The 22,131-nt window shown below is 39.1% G+C and overlaps 2 protein-coding genes across 2 annotated transcripts in view; one reads left to right on the forward strand and one right to left on the reverse strand.

Annotated features, from left to right (window-relative positions):
• pgm5 (phosphoglucomutase 5) overlaps positions 1–15,768 on the forward strand; it is a 30,126-nt gene extending 14,358 nt beyond the window's left edge. Inside the window, 5 exon segments of the mRNA XM_032516238.1 lie at positions 3,835–3,950; positions 7,749–7,884; positions 8,538–8,721; positions 12,150–12,287; positions 14,766–15,768. Coding sequence (XP_032372129.1) covers positions 3,835–3,950; positions 7,749–7,884; positions 8,538–8,721; positions 12,150–12,287; positions 14,766–14,855 — 664 coding nt within the window. The 3' untranslated portion in view covers positions 14,856–15,768.
• Positions 15,769–19,161: 3,393 nt separating this feature from the next.
• Positions 19,162–20,839, reverse strand: LOC116689850 (transmembrane protein 252). The gene is made up of 2 exons (XM_032516505.1): positions 20,509–20,839; positions 19,162–19,420 (listed from the first exon to the last, which is right to left on the reverse strand). The coding sequence occupies exons 1-2, from the start codon at positions 20,778–20,780 to the stop codon at positions 19,162–19,164; spliced, it is 531 nt and encodes a 176-aa protein (XP_032372396.1). The 5' UTR covers positions 20,781–20,839.
• Between the last annotated feature and the right edge of the window lie 1,292 nt (positions 20,840–22,131).

Here is a 22,131-nt window from a genome sequence, read left to right on the forward strand (position 1 = left end):
TTTCAGGCCTGTGCATAGTGATTACTAACAAAACAGAGTGTAAATTGTAATTTCCCCACTGGGGGAGTATTAATAAATAAATCTTTTAGGCCTCATTCACACTGCCTGCGTTGGCCGTCAGACGGTCCGGCAAAAAACGCAGATCTTTCCATTCATTTTGACTGGGGCTAGTGCAGTTAGGCTGCGTCTGGGGTCAGACTCATCAGTCGGTTTTGAGGCGGTGTGAGAATCCCGTACAGTAAACAGGAAACATCACCAACTTTATCGCTGCCACAATAAAGTTTTAACCCTCATGTTGTCCTCGGGTCAAATTAACCCTCTATCAATGTTCTTTTTACCTACCCAATTGTAATCACCCAAAATAACATGAGTCATTCCACACAAGGCTCTTTGGCAAGTACAAATCTCTACTTTCATTAATTTTACTTTATTTAATTTTATAGCATTTGAAAAAACAACTGAAGTGGTTTTGAAATAGTATTGCGTAAAAGTTGACATATTCCAGTTTGTGATTATCTATCAACATACAGTTCATTCCTTTAATTTTAGTCTTAATAATTCCTAATTTCTGCTTTTCTAACTCAAACATTAGGTATAATTTCCTATAAATGAGGTTTATTGACCATAAGTTCCAAATATAACTGTAAAACTACAGTTAATAAGTTTGTGTTATGTAGTGTTGAAAACGTCAAAAAAGTGACAAACGTTGAAAAAAAAACATCAAAAGTATTGAAAAAAGGGACAAAAACATGAGAAAAGGTGTTGATTTTCAATTTTGATGGGAAGACAACACAAGGGTTGAAAAAGGGGTTTAATAACAACCATGAATAAGGTGTTCAAGTTCCTAAAATTTATTTTTAATCGCATTATGTTTCTAAGATGTGGTTGCTTTTATCTTTCTTAAAAGCTGGCTTTTCTTTTAAGATGACTCGTTCATTTCTCTTTATGATGTGAGAGCACTGCTACTATGCATGAAAATAGGCTTTTTGCAGCCTATCCTATCTGTGACAGAGGTAGAAAGGGCCTGTTGTGAGAATGATTTTGTTGCTTTGCCCCCATAAGATCTGCTTTAACCCTTGTGTTGTCTTCCCATCAAAATTGAAAGTCACCAACTTTTTCTTACGTTTTTGTCCCTTTTTTCAACACCTGACGCTTTTTTGCCGTATAACACTATGCAACACTAACTTATTGATTGTAGTTTTACAGTTATTGTTGGAATTTATGGTCAGTGAACCTCATTTTTAGGAACTTATACCTAGTGTTTGAGTTAAAAAAGCAGAAATTAGGAATTGTTTTGACTAAAATTAAAGGAATGTGTGTTGGAATATGTCAACTTTTACTCAATACTATTTAGAAACCACTTGAACTTCTTTCTCCAAATGCTATAAAATTGAAGAAGACACCCAAAATGAATGAAAGTAAGATTTGTACTTGCCAAAGAGCGTTGTGTGGAATCAATCATGTTATTTTGGGTAATCACAAAGAACATTGATATAGGAAAACGGGTTAATTTGACCCGAGGACAACATGAGGGTTAAAGCTCTGCTGGTACAATCATCAAACTTTAGAAAACATGATTTGCATTTTTCTCACACTGTTTTGTCTCTGCATGTTTGCAACCAAAACTGAGCGCTGGTAGGGTCCGTTTCAGTGCTTACGTTGGCTGTGTACGTGCTGTTTCAAACGTCAATGGCTCGTCAAAAGGCCAGAGTTTGTTTTCTTTCAGGAATGCCAGGGTTTCCGTTCCAGCTCTCGCTCCCCTGGAGGGGAATAAAGCTGGTTATTCTTATTTTGGTAATTTACCCCGTCCTCATGTAAACAACTGTGCTGGGCACTGTGAAGTTTATTTATGTGCATGATGATTGTGTGGCTGTGTACGACCACTTAAAAACCCTAAAACCCACCCACATCCACATGCTGCATTTTGCACTTTGAATTCCAACAGCATCCCACAGTAAAAGCTTTCGAGACTGACAGTTTTACATGTTTGTATCTTAGGAAACAACAACTGTTTTTTTTTTTGCTTGGAATATTTCATCAAGCAATTTTTCGCTGAGTTCTGGGAATTGTGTTGCGATTACTGAGGTGTGAATGATGTGGTTGAGGAGTGATATCTGGGGAATGGGAAGGACACTGGGTGGTCATCTTTGTTGCAAACTAAATATCTCTGCAAGCAGTCTTGGAATGGTACCTTTCATAATACAATATTAGTAAGTCCTTTTCCGCTCTTTTTGCTATCATCTGTCTAGCCTCTGAGACACAATGGACTTTCTCATTTAGGTTGTGTTTTGTCACTTTTCTGAAAAGCTGAAACACGTTGGTTTGGTTCTCTGTTACAAGGGCATCAGGGTACTGAAAAATACAAATATAAGAGCCTTGGCCTAATGATAGAGCAATGATATTTTGTCAGCATTCAACAACTACCTAGCCGCTTACTTTGTCTGTTTGCCATTTGCTGCTGAGCTTACGATGGGTTTATCAGAGCTTTTTTTTGCAGAGAACAGCTGCCTGCTGTGGCTGGAAACAACTCTACGAGAGCGTTAAAAGTGAACTAAAACAAGTCATAAAATGAAAACAATGAGATGAAAGTTGCTGAAATGCTTCACAGAGCTGAGGGAGACTGCAGAGATGGGTGATAATTCTCTGTGGATTCAACACTAGGAGCGACCCCATTCACACACACAAAGTCATTTGATCTGTTGTTATAATAAACATTTTGATTACAGCACTTTTTAAAGATACTGGTTTTAAAATGCTTAGGAAAATCCACCGTGATATTTTGTGCGTGTAACTGCAGAATGTAGACTTTGCACAAGTCATTTTTAACTTCCAGTTTCCAGAAACAATATTTCGGACATGACCTTAGTGTCCTTAAAGTAGCTACAACCTTACCTGTGACACTGCTTTGACATTGTCCCAATGGCTGAGTCATATGTTATTACTGAATGTAATACTGAATCCCCATGGTCAAAATTGTAGTTAGTTTAGAATATGGACAGAAAACCCCATGAACAGCTTTTTAGTTAATGCTAGTGGAGCAGAGGCTAGGTAAAAGGGGTGGGGGGGGGGGGGGGGACTTTCGGCATCAGGTTAAGTTACTCAGTGCCATCTCATTTATGTTTTTGTTCGCTAAATTAGTATCAAAAGCATAAAACAACCCTGACAAATGTAAAAAAAAGCGCAAAAAAAGAGAGTTTATTTTCAAATTTGACCCGGAAGGACAGGTTCATGGTTGATAGGAAGACAAAACAAGGGTTAATCGGAGCCGAATTTGTTTATTTTTTTAATATCACATTTTTTTAATAATCATTTTCCAATATGTACAGCTTTGTTATCATGTTACAATTGTATTCAGTTACTTTTCTGTGCACAGTTTTATTAGACTTTCTCTTTGCCCTTTTCCCCTCTTGTCTGTTTCTTTGCAGTCCCTCTTCTCCCACATATTGCACTTTTTTCACCTTTTTCCCTCCCCAGGAACCCAACATACACACACACACACACACACACACACACACACAGACAGACTCTCTCCTCCTTTTCGTATGCAAGTATGGCTCAGGTTCAAAGCAAACATCAGCTAAAAGGTTAACTCACTTTGTTCTTGCTGCCTTTGCCTTATTAAGTTATTGGATGAGCTGCTGGCAGATTACACTTGTCATACAACATTTGGTTTGCTTTATTTCAAAGGTCAACGAACTCCACTGGTTTGGAAAGCTTATATCTCTATATCAGAACAGAGAAAGGCTGGCGTTAGATATTAGAGAGAGGTGAATACAGTGTGTGTTTGTGAGCATAAAGTGCTTTGTTTCTCTCTTTCTCTCTGGATCTTTGTAGGGTAGCCAAAGCCATGAAACTGTCCCTGTATGAGACTCCCACAGGCTGGAGGTACTTTGGGAACTTGATGGATTCTGGGCGTTGTTCCCTCTGCGGGGAGGAGAGCTTTGGGACAGGTACGACCTCCTATGCTACACCACACTCACTCACAATCCAAACAACGTCTCATGTTACAAGACATATTTGTGAATACGTAATGTCATCAATACAGAAATCTGATGAATGCAGAAACAAGACAACAGTAGGTTTTTAGTCTGTAAAGAAAAGGTCACTGATTCAAATTCCTGGACCGGCTTGGAAAATGTGAGTGGGTGTGTGACTGAGAAATCCCCTCCCCAACTGTTGTTGAGGTTCCTGCAAACAAGGCCATTGCTAGACGACTGCACTGGCCAGCTGCTGCTAACTGTAAATACGCAGCAGGGACTCGCTGAAAAGCATGTGTCCAGGCAACCTTCTCTTTTTTTAAATTGCAGTTTATTACAACTTGGGTCTTATTTTTGTAGTTTGGGCCATCATTCATATTGGTTATGATAACACTGTTCTGAACGTGGTGATATCACTATAATGACGTTCAATGGGGTAAAAAAAAAAAGCAGTCAGGTGATCCAACAGTGTGTAATGGGGTGTTCAGATGGCTGCAATGGTAGTTTAGTGGCATATACTGTGAGACCAGAAAGCCGGTTTAAAGAGTAGATTCATGGGTTTAAAATCTTATCAGATGCCCAAATACTGCATAGCGGTTTGAAGAAATACACCACTATACAACTCAATGTGGTAACCATTTTATTCCTAACCCTCCTGTTGTCCTCCGGTCAAATTTGACCCCTTTAAAAAATGTCTATAACTGAAATATGGGTTTCTTTTTAACCAAATTACCACAAAAAAATGGATTGGATTCCTTCCAATGCTCTTTGCAAATCCAATTGATCACTTTCATTCCTGACTAAACTCAACTGTAGGTTCCTATTATTACTATTAGTCAAAATAAATCATAATTTCTGCTTTTTTAACTCATATAATAGGTATAATTCTATATAAATGAGAGTTATTGACTATGAATTCCAAAAAGTACTGTAAAATAAGTGGTAGGAAGGTGAGTTAGTGAAAACTAAAAAAGAAAAAGTCTAAAAAAGGGACAAAAATGTCAAATATTTGTCAATTTTTGACCCGGGAGATCAACACAAGGGTTAAGGAATGTGCCTAACATAGTGAATTTTTTAATGCTGTTGCATTGCGTTGCAGGAAAAGTTGATCCAGATTCAGCTGGGTTCTGGAGCTCGTTGATTCAGCACGCTCGCAGTGGCATTGAAATGAATGCTGGGATATTAATGTAACGTTAATGTTTGTCTGAACACAGTTTAATGTAAAGAAGCCAACATTTTACCCAGATTTTCTAAACCACTTAATTTGGAGGTGAACCTGATAGTGAGCACAGCTAAAATATCAGTAACAATCCTTTATTGCACAATTACAGTCAAGCCAAATCAAGTCAATTTTATTTATACAGCCTGAAATCACAAATTGTACAGCATATGACAGGTCGAATTTAAACCAGGAAGCAGTCCTGTAAACTGTGATGGATGTGTTACATCTATTTGTGTAATAATAATCGAATACTTTTACCGTTTGCTTTTGTTCTTTCCTGAAAAAATACATTCGACCAACCTGTTTTTTTTTAAAACCTGTATCCTTATTTGACCTTTGGCTTGTGTTTCTTGATCTGTTTGACTTCTTTGTAGCAATGTTGCCCAATCTCAGCAATTAACATGCACGGTGTACAATGTTATCGTTACTGATAGGAATGATTAAGTGTTTATGAACTCAGCATTTTCCTTTAAGGTTAAATGGTCCCCATAATGTCCCTATTCCCTGCTGTTCTACACACTAAGCAGCCTGTTCCAGGTCTAAAGTTGTAAGCGGTGCATCCTGACTGACTGTAGCTCCAGCCAGAGCCGTGTAATAGACGTGAGGGCTGTGACCCTGACTGCATGTGTAAATAATCCCCATTCTTCTGCTATAAAAGGAGACGGGGCTCCCTGAATCACTGCAACATGCAGACAGGCCTCCAGTGGCAACATTTTCTATGAATGCAAACGCAGACACACACACACACACACAACGTGCATGCACAAATAATACACACACATTTGCTCTGGCCTTAATCTACGACTTTTTTTTTCCACTTCATCTTTTTACAGCTATTTTAATTTCAGTTCTTTGGTTTTTGTCCTTTCTTTGACTTTCATTCACCAATCATTCTTTTGACTGGTGATGATATTTAACTTTTAAAACCGGATCAAGGAAGGAAAAGTTCTAAGTGAGAAGAAAAATGTTAGTGGGTATGAACAGCAGAGAGAAGAGAAGCTTAAAGGGAAGGAATTAGAGCAGAGGGAGTTTGGAGAGTCCAAATATGAGAAGTATTGACGAGTAGGAGAGAAATTGAAGGAGCAGAGACGCCGAGAGCACAGAGGACTATGGGAGCTTACTCGGTGTCTACCCATGTAAGGCCAAAACCTCAGAGAGAGTCCTGAGTAGTAAATCGTCAGAGCTGCACACCACTCCTGCTCTATACTAACTCTCGTACACTAACTCAGACACATACAGCAACAAGAGAAAAAAAACTCTTATTATAACAAATCTTACAGTGTATGTGGAAATGGTCTGGTTGTGCTTTGGTGGTATAGTCATTAGATTTGTAAGTTCTACTCTGTCTCTCTCTGTGTGAGCGAGACAAAGGGAGACAGACAGTGAGACAGGGATTATATAATGACAACTGTCAGTTTCCTAACAGCTGTATAGTGCTAAATTCGGACACGGAGCCGGGTTTACTTCTTGTTTTCAGTGTTTGGTGGAGAAAACAAAATCAAATTGCGTATTCTACAGAACAGACATAATGATACCTCTGACTTTTTCTTATGTAATAAATGTAAAAGTAACTTAAAATGATATCCAAGCATCCATTTCCTGCTCCAAGCTCTGTCGGTGCAACATTTCCTAACATATTTAATGTTATTAAAATGTCAAAGTGCCCCATTAACAGATACCTTCACTGTGCAGCTGTTTTTGAGAACAAATAGATAGCTCCCCAGTGAAGGAGGCTGATCAAGGGTGTGAACTGCTCCTCTGTGTGTGTGTGTGTGTGCGTGCGTGCGTGCATGTTTTAGGGTGGGGGAGCAGAAGACATTTGTGTGGGGATGTTTGGTTTGTCTCCAAGCCCAAGCACTTTTGTCGACCTTCTGTTACTATTCATTTTAGATAGCTTGTTGTAAGTTGTGGATCACTACATCATTGTGTGAACAAAAATCATGTTATTGGAGGCCTCATTAATTAGTAAAATTGCCAAAAAGGGTCCAGAAGACATTTTGCAGCTCCAGTTTTTGACACCATTCTCACATCTGTCCATTAAGTATAGAGCCGGAGCGTATGTTATCTTAGCTTAGCATAAAGATTGGAACAGGGAAAACCGCTAGCCTGGCTCCGTCCAACGATAAAGAAATAGCTGCTTAAAGCTCACTAACTACTGTAATGCATAATGTCTTGTCATAAACAAGTTTAGAGGAGCAGTTTAGACTTTAAACTATATACCTGGGGGGGGAAATCCAGGGGACAAACTGTCTGCTACCTCAGCACAACGGACAACGCCATGGATTAATCAATACACAGCACATTTAAGCTACTGATATTTCAGAGCCGTGGTCGGGGCCATAGATTCTAAGAAGTCTCAGTAAGATAAAGGATCAATGAGTGAGGCAGACTAGTGTAACATATTCAACTAAACAACCCCTCTGTCCATGCACTCTATCTGCTACCAGGAGACGGAAAAAGGGGCCATTGTAGGTTAACAAGAGGGAATGCAATTATACATCTCTCACCACCTGAGTTGTCGTATTTTGGGAATTTTCTTTCTCCCCCAGGTTCGGACCACATTCGAGAGAAGGATGGTTTGTGGTCGGTGTTGGTGTGGTTGTCTATCATGGCCGCCAAGAAACAGGGCGTGGAGCAGATAGTCAGAGAACACTGGGCCAAATTTGGACGTAACTACTTCTGCAGGTAATCAGCTAAATAATCTCTCTGAATATGGAGCTGTGCGTTTCAAAATGCACTCTGTCGGTGGTTTATTTTTTGGATCATCTCTTTATTGGTCTACCCAGGTTTTCAATCACTATAACTTGAATGTATTTAAATCAACAAGCCCTGTGATTGATTCTCTTTTCCCAAAAGTCTCAACCCCTTGTATCCCTATCAACGGCAAATATGTCTCCCGGGCCTTCACCTTGGTCCATGTCTCTTCCAGTCCCCCTGACTGGTTGTCACTTGTTCTTATTTTAACCTCTCCCCTGTGAGGCAGAGATAGTTCCTACAGTCGATGTTCCCACTGACAGTTGCTGCAGCTTTTCATGTTCCCACAGAGAGCTTTCCTAATTTGATGTAGGTTTCCCACAACATGTAGATGGAGAGGACATACAGAACAGGCCAAGGACCAGATCCCCAAAAAACTCTGTAAAACACAAACATCTGTCAGATTTTTGAGGGAAATCAACCAATCACCCTGAAAAACCTTGTTTCTTGCAGTTTAGGGCTATTTTTAGTAAAAGCACTGCTTTAAAAATGCATGTTTATCGTTATTTCTCTTACTGTTTTCTAACGTCAGCCATGCTTTAATCGCCTTTGTGTTGATGTGTTTGTGTGTCGCTTCTTGTCAGGTTTGACTATGAAGGCCTGGACCCACGCGCAGCCTTTTACCTGATGAAGGATCTGGAGTCAGTAATAGCGGGCAAAGCATTCACCAGCCAGAAGTTTGCCGTAGGAGACCACATATACAGCGTGGAGAGGGCTGACAACTTTGAGTACATCGACCCCGTGGATGGAACAGTTGCTCGAAACCAGGTCAGTCTCTAAGAGATGGGAGAAAGAACGTGGAAAAGAGGATATGCAATGATATTAGAGGAATGGAAAGGGAGTATTAAGCTGGTTTCACACTGCCACGTTGGCAACCACCCTGACAAATGCCTACCTCCAAGAGCATTTCTCAAAAAAGCTAAGCTAAGCTAAATCTGTCCGCATTCAAATTGGCGGCAACCGCTTCATACCCCTACCACAATGATCAAAACCGCATCCCCTCTGCCGCCTTCCCCTCATTGAAATGACCGATGAGGTAGATGAGAAAGGTTCATGTCAGGTCTTTCTATTTTCATAGGGTCAGGTCTCCCTGACGACATCTTAAGCATGCACACACACTCATGCTAACACCTTCTCTGTGCTTTTTTTTTTCAAACACATGCACTCAATTAGCAGCTCGACCACCCTCTAAGCTTCAATGTTGTCTCGGAAAGGTTCCATGTTTGGACATGATAATCTATCTTCCATTTCAAACCATAAACCCACACACACACACACACACACACACACACACACACACACACACACACACACACACACACACACACACACAGACGTTGCGTCTAGCACGTATCCCTACACACACTGATAGATCCCTCTGTTGGTATTCCCTCCCTATCCTCTCCCTCCCTCCCTCTCAGCCCTTGTGAAGTTTACCCAACTGACCCCCACTGTTATGCCCAGAAATGTGTGCAAACTCATTCCTGGCGTCGACAATTCTTAGCCTCTGCCCCACCTCACATCACACACACACCAACACTGTGCACATTGGTGTGTGCACTCTCCGTCAGTCCAGTTGTCCCTGTGCATACATACATATTCTTGCATGGCCCACACATGTTCACAAGTTTTTTTCAGGCAGGATTGTGCCTACAATTTGTCCATCAACTTGACCTTATGTATCAATATAGATCTCATTGTCCCTCTGTTAATACTTATCTGTGTTACCATGGTTACATCAGCACCCCAGCTAGTTAGTCACTCACCCTGAAATGTGATTTATCCTCAATGGCAAATCCTCAGCATCCCAGTTGTCCCAGTGTGTGTTATTACAGCACACATTCCTCCCAGGACAGAATTATATCAGCTGTCGTTGTCTCCACTGCAAGTGTGTTTGAAGGAGGGACAAGTTGACACATAGACACACACACACACACACACACACACACACACACACACACACACACACACACACACACAAGACAAAGCATGGGGGATTTACAAAGCAGTGGCATGGCAGCCTTGTAGTCGACTACTGAATTCATTCTGCATTGTCTGCATATCAGACAGACAGTCAACAGATAGAAATCATTGCCACAGAACGTATAATACCTAAGTGCAGATACAGCATTTACTAATACTAAACTGCAGACTGGTTTTCACCTTTACTGTCCATCTTAAGTAGTCATGAAAATACTTTGTTTTGCTTGTTTATTATTATTTAATGTCCATACCTTATTCACATCTTGTTCTTTTTAACAACTAAAGCTTAATTTAGTTACTTACTGAATTACACACATTTGCGTTAATAAAAATAACATATAATCATAAGGTATATTATACATAGATATTTTTCATTTACATGTTTGCTAGTTTGGTTAGCCAGTATGCAGTAAGGAGCCATCATTACTGCAGAATGAGTACTTTTACTTTTGATACTTTAATGCATTTTGCTAATAATAATTCTGTAATTTGATAGGCCAACCATTTTAAATTCGGGACTTTTACTTTTACTAATGGAGTAGGCTTTTTTTACTATGGTATACCTACTTTTTTTTTTTAAAGTAACTACACAGCCAGACTGTAGTTACTGAGCTTTTATTTAAACTTACTCTATATTTTATTTTATATTTATATAATTGAGCTTTTAGCTAAATTTTGTATTGACAGAAACTTAAGTCAAAAAGTCAAGATTATGTCATTTCTCAAGTTTAATCAGAAGTGTAAAGACCTACTACAGCATTGTGTCTTTATATGTCTAAATAGACATACACAGACAGACAGACAGACGTGCTGTGGTTGGTATGTCCTCCTCTCAGGCCCTGAGCTTTGCAGCAGACACTGTTTTTAACAGACCTACTGATAACTGCTTTTCTATTGTTAGAGATGAGCTGACACACTCACATTTAGAAAGATAGACAGGGATACGGACATCTTTCATTATCACTGTCGCTCCTCACCCCCAGACTCCGACATGTTACACGCCCGGGCCAAACTCAGATTAGGAGGAAGGCGAGTGGTTTACTTTATTTTTATAATCACTGTCTCTAAACTATGAAGCTGAGTCACAGTTTGAAGAGGTAACAGAGTGGTCTGAGATGGGGGTCACTGTCACTGTAGAGCACCCGGTTAACTTTTAACTAACAATGTGTCTTGGGTGTGTTTTATTAAAACCAATGGGACACTTTTCTTACATGCTCCTTGTTATTTTTCTCAAACCATATTGCTTGAGCTTGTCTTTTTCTCTAATGGGATAAGGGAAGAGGCACTGTGGAATTCAGGACAGATAAGAGTCATCACACATCCATTAGTCAAAGAGTCTTATCTTCCTTACACCAAGCACCAAGAGTTGTGGTTGGTTGACCCAATGCAACAATATCCTGTTTTTCCTGCAACGGTTAAGTTCAACGAGTTAACACGCCTGCTGTTAACTATTTGAACTTAACTTCAACTCTTTAAAAATGGGATGTTTTACTCTGGTTTGGGGTCAAATTGTTCTCCGCTGTCAGAATGTTAATGAAACTGTGGAAATACAACCTCAGTGAGCTACTAAACTAAATGGTATACCCTGAAATTAGTTTAGGGCTGGAGTTCATAAAGCTTCTTAGAAGTACCAGAGTAGTAATGACCTTACATAACTTTACACACGGTACTAAGTGGGGGAACAAGCATGCAGTACAAGCTTTGCCCTTGTTAAAAAAAAAAAAGTAAAAAAAAAAAAAAGAAAAGTAAAGGGATCCAAGGTGAACACAGTCCCAGCTAAGCACACAATGACACCTGCTGGATATTTGTAGTTACTGCAAACCATGTTTTCTCTTTTTAAACTCTATAATCATTTAAATATCCTATTTAAATTATAGAAGAAGATACACTTTCATTGCTCAAAAGTCTGATGCTAAAATATATCCAATATATTTTATGATGAATCTCATCCTGGGTTTTATTTTAATATGTAGAAGGAACTTGTACATTTAGTTTACTATGCAGTGCTTACAGGATTATTCAATGGATTCTGTTAGATGTCTAATCCAATCCCGGTTTGGATTATTTATCAAGTAGATGTACCATGTACTGAACACTTTGGTATGTGTTGTCTTTGCTGTGGTAACTTGTGATGGGCATCCGTCAAAAGGAAAGTAAGTCAGCATATACATGGAATAGTGAAAGTAATATAGTAAACATTGGTTTGTTCCTAGGGTCTGAGGATTGTGTTCACGGATGCGTCCCGCTTGGTGTTTCGGATGAGCGGGAGCGGTGCGGGGACGGGTGCCACCATCCGCATTTACGCCGAGAGCTGTGAGCGAGACCCAGAGAAACACAGCAGAGAGACACAGGTACAGAGGAAGTGTGATGGTGTGTCTGTGTGTGTGTGTGTGTGTGTGTGTGTGTGTCTGAGGTGAGACAGAGATTTGGTTTGTTTGTGCACGTACAGCATCATGTACACTTCTGTGTTCTTTGTAAGTATTTTGCTGGGCTTTGTCAATGGTATGACTTAAAAAATCTTCTAAAGTATATATTAAAGTATTGGGTATGAAGTATTCTGCCAGTTTTGTCACCATGAAACAGATACTATCAAATATTTATTGACTTACATCAGACAGTAGCAAAAGTAATGTTTTATGGCAAGATAGTCACATTCTGTTTATTATATTCTGCAGAATATATATATATATATATATATATATATATATATATATATATATATATATATATACAGTGTATATTCCATAATAATACACATAATAGATCAAGACACAATTGACACACGCCCTCCTTTGAATGATGGGATAAGTTTAAAATTCCTAGTAATAAATATATAAAAATACATGAACGAACACACAACCAATCATCTCTGCTGTTTCAGTTCAGCTGGCACAATTTTGCCATGAAGTAGCCTTTTTTTTCTTTCAAGGTGTTACATTTTTTTGGTCTGTGGTTTGTTTTAAATCAAGGAGAAAATACTTTGATCGTTGCAGCTACTGGAGTGGTAATACCGCCTATGCTATGTCAGGGAAATGGCACTTAATGATCATGTAATAAGCTTTATGGGACACTATTGAAGCTAATTGACCTGTAAACTTTGGATGGGTTAGAAACACTATCTTATTGTGTGGTTATTGTTTATTGGAACAGGTAGTGTGTTTTAACCATACCCAGGGGTCGTTAAAGCTGCAGTCATGATGGCCAGACAGCCTCATTTAGGCTTGGCCACCTAACCATACAACTTTATCAATGAATATGCACTAACTGAGGTTAATGATCCCATTTTGTGCCATTCTTCCCCACTTCTGCAAGTCATGATTTTCTATTTATGTAAGGGCAATGAAAAACATTGCAACAGTTTACAATAATATGACACAGATGCATTGCATTGGGATTTCTAGCCAAGGCTAATTTGCGACCCCTGTGTCTGGTTAGGCTTAAACAATGTCATAACATTCATCATTATCATTACAATAAGTACAAATTGAGCATATAATAAATAGTGACATCCTCCTAATTGTTCTGCTCCTAACCCGACATAAGGACACAGATCCACATGACACAACATGCTTATTCTGCTAGGTTAAAAGTACTGCATATTCATTTAAAAGTACTGCATATTTACTGTATGTACACCTCTCTCTGCAGAGCAGCAAAGCCACATGCCGTGTGTGTTTGTATTACGCCTACATGACATTAAATCCTCATTTTCAATGGTTTATGTAGTTTTACATTGTAATTGGCTTTGTATGCTTACCATATACTAAATAATTTGGTTTGACCGACTTATCTGTGTGCGTGTGTGCGTGTGTGTACGTGTAGGGATATGTGCACGTGTGTTTTATTCTATCACACAGCCCTGTGCAATGAAGGGTTTAACACCCTGACATAAAACTATTGAGTCAAGTCATATATTTATTAAGGAATGTTTGTGACGTGTGCAGCGCACCTAGTCATTTTAAGACTTATGTTTTAAATGAGTATGATATTTTGTTACACATCTGTCATGAAGCAACTCAACGTATCCTCATACATTTTCTCTCTCTCTCTATATATATATATATATATCTATTCTCATTTTAGTTGATGTACCTCTTATTACTTACTTATTTATTGTACTTTACCTTCTATACTTATCTGTAGTTATTTCTGTCCTTGTACTGTAGCAACAACCGAATCTTTCCGCTGGAGATCCTCTTATCTTAGCTAATTTCTTTATTATACCACTGTGTTCCCGTTTGAAAAAATTATTAGATGGATAAATCATCTCTAGCGAGTGACAAGAACAGGCTGACAATCTAGGCTAAAGTGTAAAATGCGCTTGACATGCATGTTGACAGTTTTTATGGCGCTCGTTTGACACAAGTCAAACTATATCATCTGTCAGAATCTGTCACTATCAGTTCATCTGCATCGTGTTTTTAGGCCCAAACTCACATGATTTCTACCCTATGTATGCTGCCTTACACAATAAAACAAAGACAGGGCCAATGTCTACTCAAAGGTCTACTTCTAACTTATTAACCTTGTTAACATCAATGTTAAGATCAATGCTGTCATCGTCATTGTCTCATTTACATGTGTGTGTATACTGTATATATGTGTGTTTGGAACGTGAGTTGACAGAATGCAAAATCGGGTGAGTTCTGCTTTAAAAATTAAATCAAATTTAACTTTATTATCAAAAACAAAGTTTTGACAAAAAGATATACAAAAAAGAAATAGACCTTGTCATTTTCAGGAGTCCTGAATGTTCTCCCTCCCTACTTGGTAGTAAAGAGCGAGAGAGAGAGTAAAAAGCTGTGTTTTGTGCGTTGCTCCTGCTACAGGTGGTGCTGGGTCCTCTCATCGCCATCGCCCTAAAGATCTCCAACGTCCACGAGAGGACAGGACGCCGCGGTCCCAACGTCATCACATGAGCAAGCAGGGAAACACACACTCGCATGCATGCTCACGCGTGCATCTAACTGCTCACGCAGGCAAACTTCAAAATATCCTTTCCCTGTACTTACAGTATCTGCCATTTTTTTTAATCCCTTCATTTCTTTTTTCTTTAAATGATGACTGAACTGATGGTGCTTATCTAAAAAAAAAAAAAGAAAGCACAATGTTCTCTCAACTGTTATTGGCCACTATCATCTGTCAGCTTTTTACCCTGTAGAGCACCTTGTAAACCTTGTTGCTACATAAATAAAGTATATTATTATTAATATTATTATTATCATAACTATCGAAAATGTAGAATATTTAGTGTCTGACCCAGAGAGACTATTTCATTGTTGCCATGAATAAATAATGAAAGACATGTAAACAGCAAACCTGGTATGAATGTGCAGACTGACTGTAATATTTATGCTTGCAATTATCAAGACTTATTGACTAGATGATCCAAAGACATTTTTTTTCATCCACCATGCTGTTTTTATAACACTGCATTGTTCACTTGTCATATTTCTTTTTATGCAGAAGTAATCAATCATTTGTCTAAGTGTCAAATAAAACAGGTGTTTCACTAATATTTGTTTGTTGGTAATATATCAGTGACTTGAATTGCATTCAGTTTATGTTTGATATTATATTAAATTAATGTTTAATGCACATGCAGCGGGAGGTTGTCAGTCTCACGTTTACTATCTTAGAACAGGGTATTAAAAGTGTAAAAAGAACCAAAACAGCAAATGAGGCCACAGGTAATTAAAAAAGAAAATACATATTTTAGATTTGTTTGCTAATCTGGCTTTCAATTTATTTTGTAAGTTTAGGCCTTTGGGAATTCTGTATAACTATATTTGAATATATTATTTTCATCCAAATAAACATTTTTGTGCGTAGGGCTCGCCTTTTTTTTAATTGAAACAGACAGGTCTAATGGGGACAAATAAAAATACATCCGCCCGCGATATGTTGCCCTTAGGCATGATTGGGTTTTTAATTAAACGAATTCTTCAAAATGAAGAGCGCCATGTTGTGCTGATACTATATATCATGTGATGATTGAACACCCTTGAGGAAATGGAGGCTTTTGTCGAGCACGTGACCTGTTTTTGAGTGTGAAATGTGTTGAGATTAGAAATGAAGAGGGTTGATCTGTACGCGGCCTGAGAGCAACAACTCATAAACGCACTGATTGCCGTCGTCGTGAGTTGAGGATGTGCCGACGGATATCCGCAAGGATGCGTGAGCCAGACGTCACCTGTCAGCCATTGCAGGTCATCGCCCCGTCCAACTGTTTTACAATGTCTGGCGTTATTTCTGAGGTTGGATGATGATTAATGTCACTTTGTTCCATTATCTTTTACTGTGGCTGTTATTGCCGCTATTCATTTCAACCCCAACCGCCTACCAAGAGCCTGGGTCTGTCCCAGGTTTCTGCCTAAAAGGAAGTTTTTCCTCCCCACTGTCCCACTGTTGCTTGTTCTGGAAGGAACTACTAGAACTGTTGGGTCCTTGTAAATTACAGAGTGTGGTCTAGACCTACTCTATCTGTAAAGTGTCTCGAGATAAACTCTTATGAATTGATAGTATAAATAAAATTGGACTGAATTGAATTTATCATGAACGTGTTGCTAAGAAGACGCAGAGAGTCTTTCTCTATCACTCTGAGAAGACAAATTAACTAAAATTGTGTCTAGGGACATGTTTAAATGGATATATTCCTTTAACGGTAATTAAAAAGTAATGTGCATGAACACAACAGAGTTGCTCCACAAGTATCAATAACTATTGTGATGAACTTTTCAACTGAGCGGTCAGGTGTCAGGTACTGTCTATTAAAAGAGTTTGTTAGGGTGTCTCATGGTGACAAACATAGTACACCATGTCTCTGGGTCCATCTCACAGTCATTAGCTCAGATTACAAGACGTGTACCTGTTGTCTGTCCCCTATGTGTGGACAAAGATTGTAAAGAAGGACATGTTTTCTGCTCCAGCCACATAGAAGGAGTTGTAATTTCATGCTATTTTAGTATTATTATTAATCAGTTTTGGTATTGTTAGTATTGTATTTGTCTGATTTTTTTATTGTTTTGCAGTTGTATCTGCAATGTTATATGCCCCCATCTTTGCAAAAAAGGTTTTCACGCTCAATGGGGCTTGCCTGGTAAAATAACTGCTGTATAATAAGCAAAGAAATCTAACTTTTGGGACATTGTGGGGGCCATTATGGCATACTGTGTCATCCTAAATCTAACTGATGGGAACCTTTTTTTTGCATGTTATCTCCATCTAATTTCATAATTCAGTGTCGTTATTGTTGCAGCACGATCAAGAGAGCTTGTTTGTACACTAACTCAGATGTTAAAAGAATGAAATTGAGTGTTACTTTGACCTGCTTTGAAATGATTTACGGCTGCCCGGTACAACAGATTTACTTTTGATTATGAACAAGTATTGTCATAAACAAGTCGGCTATGTATTGAGAAAGAAACATTTGGAACACAAGCCCTGCAATATAAGGAAACATTACAGCCTTAGATACTGGATAATTTTAATCCATAACACATCATCCAATCTCTCCAATACAAACAGTTACACTTATAATAATTTAATAGTGTGCAAATTGGAGCTATTGTGCAGGTATGTTCTGCTTGTCGATTCCAACTGGATCAATACTCTCCTTCTGTTATTATTCACGCAACCAAGCTGCGCCTCAAACATGCAGCTCATCCTCAATTGATGAAACCAAGAAGAAGAATACTTGATCAACACCCACACAAAACCAGACCTCTGGCCTGTTGACATACTGTAGGGTCAGCACAGACATGAGTTCAGAGGTTTAGCACCGAGTGTAGATTGATGGCACAAAGGTGATGTCAACACGCCTCTCTGGTCTATAATTTGCTAGCCAAGCACTCCGTCCATATTTAGAGGTCTCTAGATATGTGGCGGTGGCTCATTTCGTGGGGCGTTGAGTTTGGAACCACAGGGTCGTCGGTCCAAGTCTCCGCATGGACCAAAGCACAGAGTGTGGATCAGTAGCTGGAGATCCACTTCACCTCCTGGGCATTGCCACGTGCCCTTGAGCAAGGCACCGTACCCCCCACCCCCCCAACCGCTCAGGGTGCTGGTCCAGCTGGCAGCCCACCCACTCTGACATCTCTCCATTTGTGCATGATTAGGTCCTGAGCATGTGTGTGTATTTCAGGCCTGTGTGTAGTGATTGCTAACAAACACCGGGGATCTATAAATTATAAAATCAGAGACATCTTCCATTCTTCTGGAACTCCATCAGAGCACAGTCAGAAAGTAATGTCATCCTTCCTGCCTTTTTCTCAGCCAGTTGGGCAAAAAAACTATCTTCCCCCTCAGTGAGGGGGATTAGATTCCCCTCTAAGGAGAGCCAAGGCGGCAGTGAGCCCTGTTTCCATCCAGGGGGTCAGTGTGGACATTGTGGAGGACTACAAATACCTGGGAGTGCACTTAGACAATAAACTGGACTGGGCCAAGAACACTCAAGCCCTCTACAGGAAGGGCCAAAGCCGTCTCTATTTTCTGAGGAGGCTGAGGTCCTTCAACATCTGCAGGACGATGCTGAGGATGTTTTATGAGTCTGTGGTGGCCAGTGCTATCCTCTTTGCTGTTGCATGCTGGGGCAGCAGGCTGAGGGTAGCTGACGCCAACAGACTCAACAAACTGATCCGCAAGGCCAGTGACGTTGTGGGGGTGGATCTGGACTCTCTGTTGGTGGTGTCAGAGAGGAGGACGCTGTCCAAACTACATGCCATCTTGGACAATGTCTCGCACCCACTCCATGGCTTGTTGCTCAATCACAGGAGCACTTTCAGTGATAGACTCATTCTCCCAAAATGCACCACAGAGCGCCACAGGAAGTCATTCCTGCCTGTGGCCATCAAACTTTATAACTCCTCCCTCTAAGTGTCTGACACAAGGACACTTAGAGAGGTTGAAACTGGACAATATTATCTGTATTATCTGTTTTGTGCAATAACACTGGCCTGACATGTGTGCAAATCTCAACTACTACAATTATTATTATTATTATTATTATTATTTTACTTTTCACCATTCCAAATCCTTAATTATGTTAATTATGTAAATAATGTATAATAACATTCCTTTATGTAAATACCGTACATATCCAATTCCTTATGTTTCTTTATTTCTTTATTTGTATTTCTACTCTATTTATACTATTTGTGCAACTGCAACACGGAGTTTCCCTTCGGGGATCAATAAAGTATTTCTGATTCTGATTCTGATTCTGATTCAGGGTCCGGTCAAGGCCTCCGTCCGCTCCTCCTCCTCCTCCTCTCCCTGCTGTATGTGCTCCACCCGGCTGTACGGAGGAGGCTGCTCCCAGCTCCACGTGCAGTCGGGAGCGTCCGAGCTGTCCTGGCTGTACAGAGGAGGAGCGAAGCTCGTCGTCACGTTCAGCCCGTCCACCACGACTACAGACCCAGAGGCGGTTTCAGGACGCCCCGGGCTGCCGTGGGATTCCTCGTACGGTGGAGGGAATGAGCTCGGTCTGTAGAGGAAAAGACACCCAATGCATCAGGGGCATTGGTTTAGTTTGAATAGGTTATTTTACAGGGGCAGTACTTGTTTTTGTTTTTTTAAAGATTTGTTTTTTGGCCATTTTTTAACAGGACAGCTGAAGACATGAAAGGGGAGAGGGGGGGAATGACATGCAGCAAAGGTCAGAGTTGAACCCCGGCCCGCTGCATCTATATATGGGCATATATGAGCTATCTGGCACCCTACACGGACAATACTTATTGATTAAATGATGAAAGAACTGTACATGAGCCAAAGGAATTTAATTTGTATCTGTATCCCTGGCTCAATGTTAAAAACACATCATAGAAATAGACTAATAAAAGACATTTCGGATGCATAAGAAACAAACCGTATGTCAGAAATACTATTTGTAATGAGTTTTAATGCCAAAACCAAAAGCAAACTGGAGAGAGTAACTTTACTTGATTAGTTTGATGATGTCGTCAATAGTAACTATTTATGAAAGTACCTCAATGACATAGAAAGACATTTCTTGAAAGTGTCCTTTTTTTTTTTTTACAAAAACTGGTAATTTCCTAAAGATATTTGGACTTTTTACATTAATTCTTTTTCTGTAAAGCTTGCAGTTGCTTTTTTAAAATTTAGAAATCAAATTGCAAACATTCAGTCATCGCAGCTCATGACATGAGATTATAGAAAAATAATTGCAACTGATTTAATATGAGACCAAGTAAAAAAGTACAATATAAACAAATACAAAAATTAAATAAATAAATAAAACGTTCTTAATTAAATAGTTTGGAGTATATATCAGATATAACTGGAGCTTTCTTATTTGTCACTACTCAAAATATAGGTCAATTTCAATTTGAAATGGTTGAAAACATGGTTTAGTTATTTATGAAAATAACTTACCTAATAAAATAAAAAGATTTAACAATATTGCATACATTTCTACCTTTACATTCAACATATGTAGCAATATGTTTCCCTCCCAGTGTGTATTGCTTTGTAATTCAGTGTGTTTCAATGCAAATCATTAGGCAGTGTTTAAGAGTCTTTCCAAAGTAAATCTGTGGAGACAGGTGGTGTTACCTTTCAATAGTGTAGACCTGGGTATTGTCTCCATGTCCTCCTCCCTGGTACATGTTTTTCTTCATGCTGTGGCAGACAGTCCAGAAGACTCCGACGAACACAGCCAGGATACCGAACACGACCATGATGTAGGCAGGGATGACCCTCGTGGAGTACTCGTACTTTATCTGCAGGGACACCAGGTAGGACCCAGCGCAGGTCATCCCAAACCCCACGCCGGGCAGGACAATGCGGCCCAGGGACCACAGCTGCTTCTTCACATTCATGATCATTCAACTCTGCTTCTTTATTGAGTTTTCAGGTGTCATTTCTGTTGTTTTCCTGCCCTCTGCTGGAGGCACGGATCTTTGGGGTTGATCCATTTTTTTAAGACTTGCCTGAACATAAATAAATCATCTTACCAAGTTTGAGTACCAATGCATGTGTTCTGGAGTTGTGTGAGTCTAAGAAAATGGGAGGCGGCCGCCTTTTATCTATTTATCACGTAACGCAGGCTGATAGATGATCAGGCAACAAGATGACCATAGGCTGAACTTTATAATATAGAGGTGTGGGCTCCAGGTCTTGACATGTTGTTTAGATTGTCTAAAAGTTGCCTTTTTTTATGGTCTAGATTTGTTAATTGTAATTAGTTTGACAGATGTTTTCTAATCTGGGAGTCAAGAGTCAGTGGTAGTCACAGTTTTGTGGGTTATTAACCCGTAATGTAAAATAACTAAATATATTTACTTAACCCTCATGTTTTCCTCGGGTCAAATTGACCCACTTTCCCATATCAATGTTCTTTACCCAAAATAACATGATTGTTTCCACACAACGCTCTTTGGCAAGTCCAAATCTCTACTTTCATTCATTTTGGGGAGTCATTTTCAATTTTATAGCATTTGAAAAAGAAATTGAAGCAGTTTTGAAATAGTATTGAGTAAAAGTTGACACAGTCCGGTCTGTGATTATCCCTCAACATCCATTCTTTTAATTTTAGTCTAAATAATTTCTTATTTCTGCTTTTCTAACTCAAACATTAGGTATACTTTCCTATAAATTAGGTTTATTGACCATAAATTCCAAAAATAACTTTAAACTAAAGTTAATAAGTTAGTCTTACGTAGTGTTGAAAACGTCAAAAAAAGTGACAGAAATTGAAAAAAAGCGTCAAAGGAGTTGAAAAAAGGAACAAAAACGTAAGAAAAAGTTAAAAAGATTGACAAAAAGCCTCAGAAGAAGTGTTGATTTTTAATTTTGACGGGAAGGCAACAGAAGGGTTAAATCAAGTTCAATTTTGAGGTACTTGTACTTCACTTGAGAATTTCCATTTGATGTTATAGTACTCCAGACTCATGCTCCACTGCAATTCAGAGGCAAATATTGTACTTTTCACTCCACTCCATTTATTTGATAACTTTAGTTACTTTACAGATTCAGATTATTTATAAAAAAAATATGATCAACAAATAAAATATGACATATTAAAGATTAAGCTACACAGCAGTACATAGCAGAAATTAGACCTACCTTTACCAGCTCAAATATCAGAGTGATTTGTACATTAATCTCTTAATACTATAATTTACCTTATTATGAAATGGGCCATTGTGCACAACCACAATGCAGTGTACACACTAC

Source organism: Etheostoma spectabile, chromosome 5 (assembly GCF_008692095.1).
Source record: "Etheostoma spectabile isolate EspeVRDwgs_2016 chromosome 5, UIUC_Espe_1.0, whole genome shotgun sequence".
In the NCBI taxonomy this organism is placed as follows: domain Eukaryota; kingdom Metazoa; phylum Chordata; class Actinopteri; order Perciformes; family Percidae; genus Etheostoma; species Etheostoma spectabile.

Coding starts and splice junctions, on each gene's coding strand:
- LOC116689850 (XM_032516505.1), bottom strand. CDS start 20,780: ATGATCATGAATGTGAAGAAGCAGCTGTGGTCCCTGGGCCGCATTGTC. Junction 19,421..20,508: donor CAGGTCTACACTATTGAAAG/GTAACACCACCT, acceptor TTTCCTCTACAG/ACCGAGCTCATTCCCTCCAC.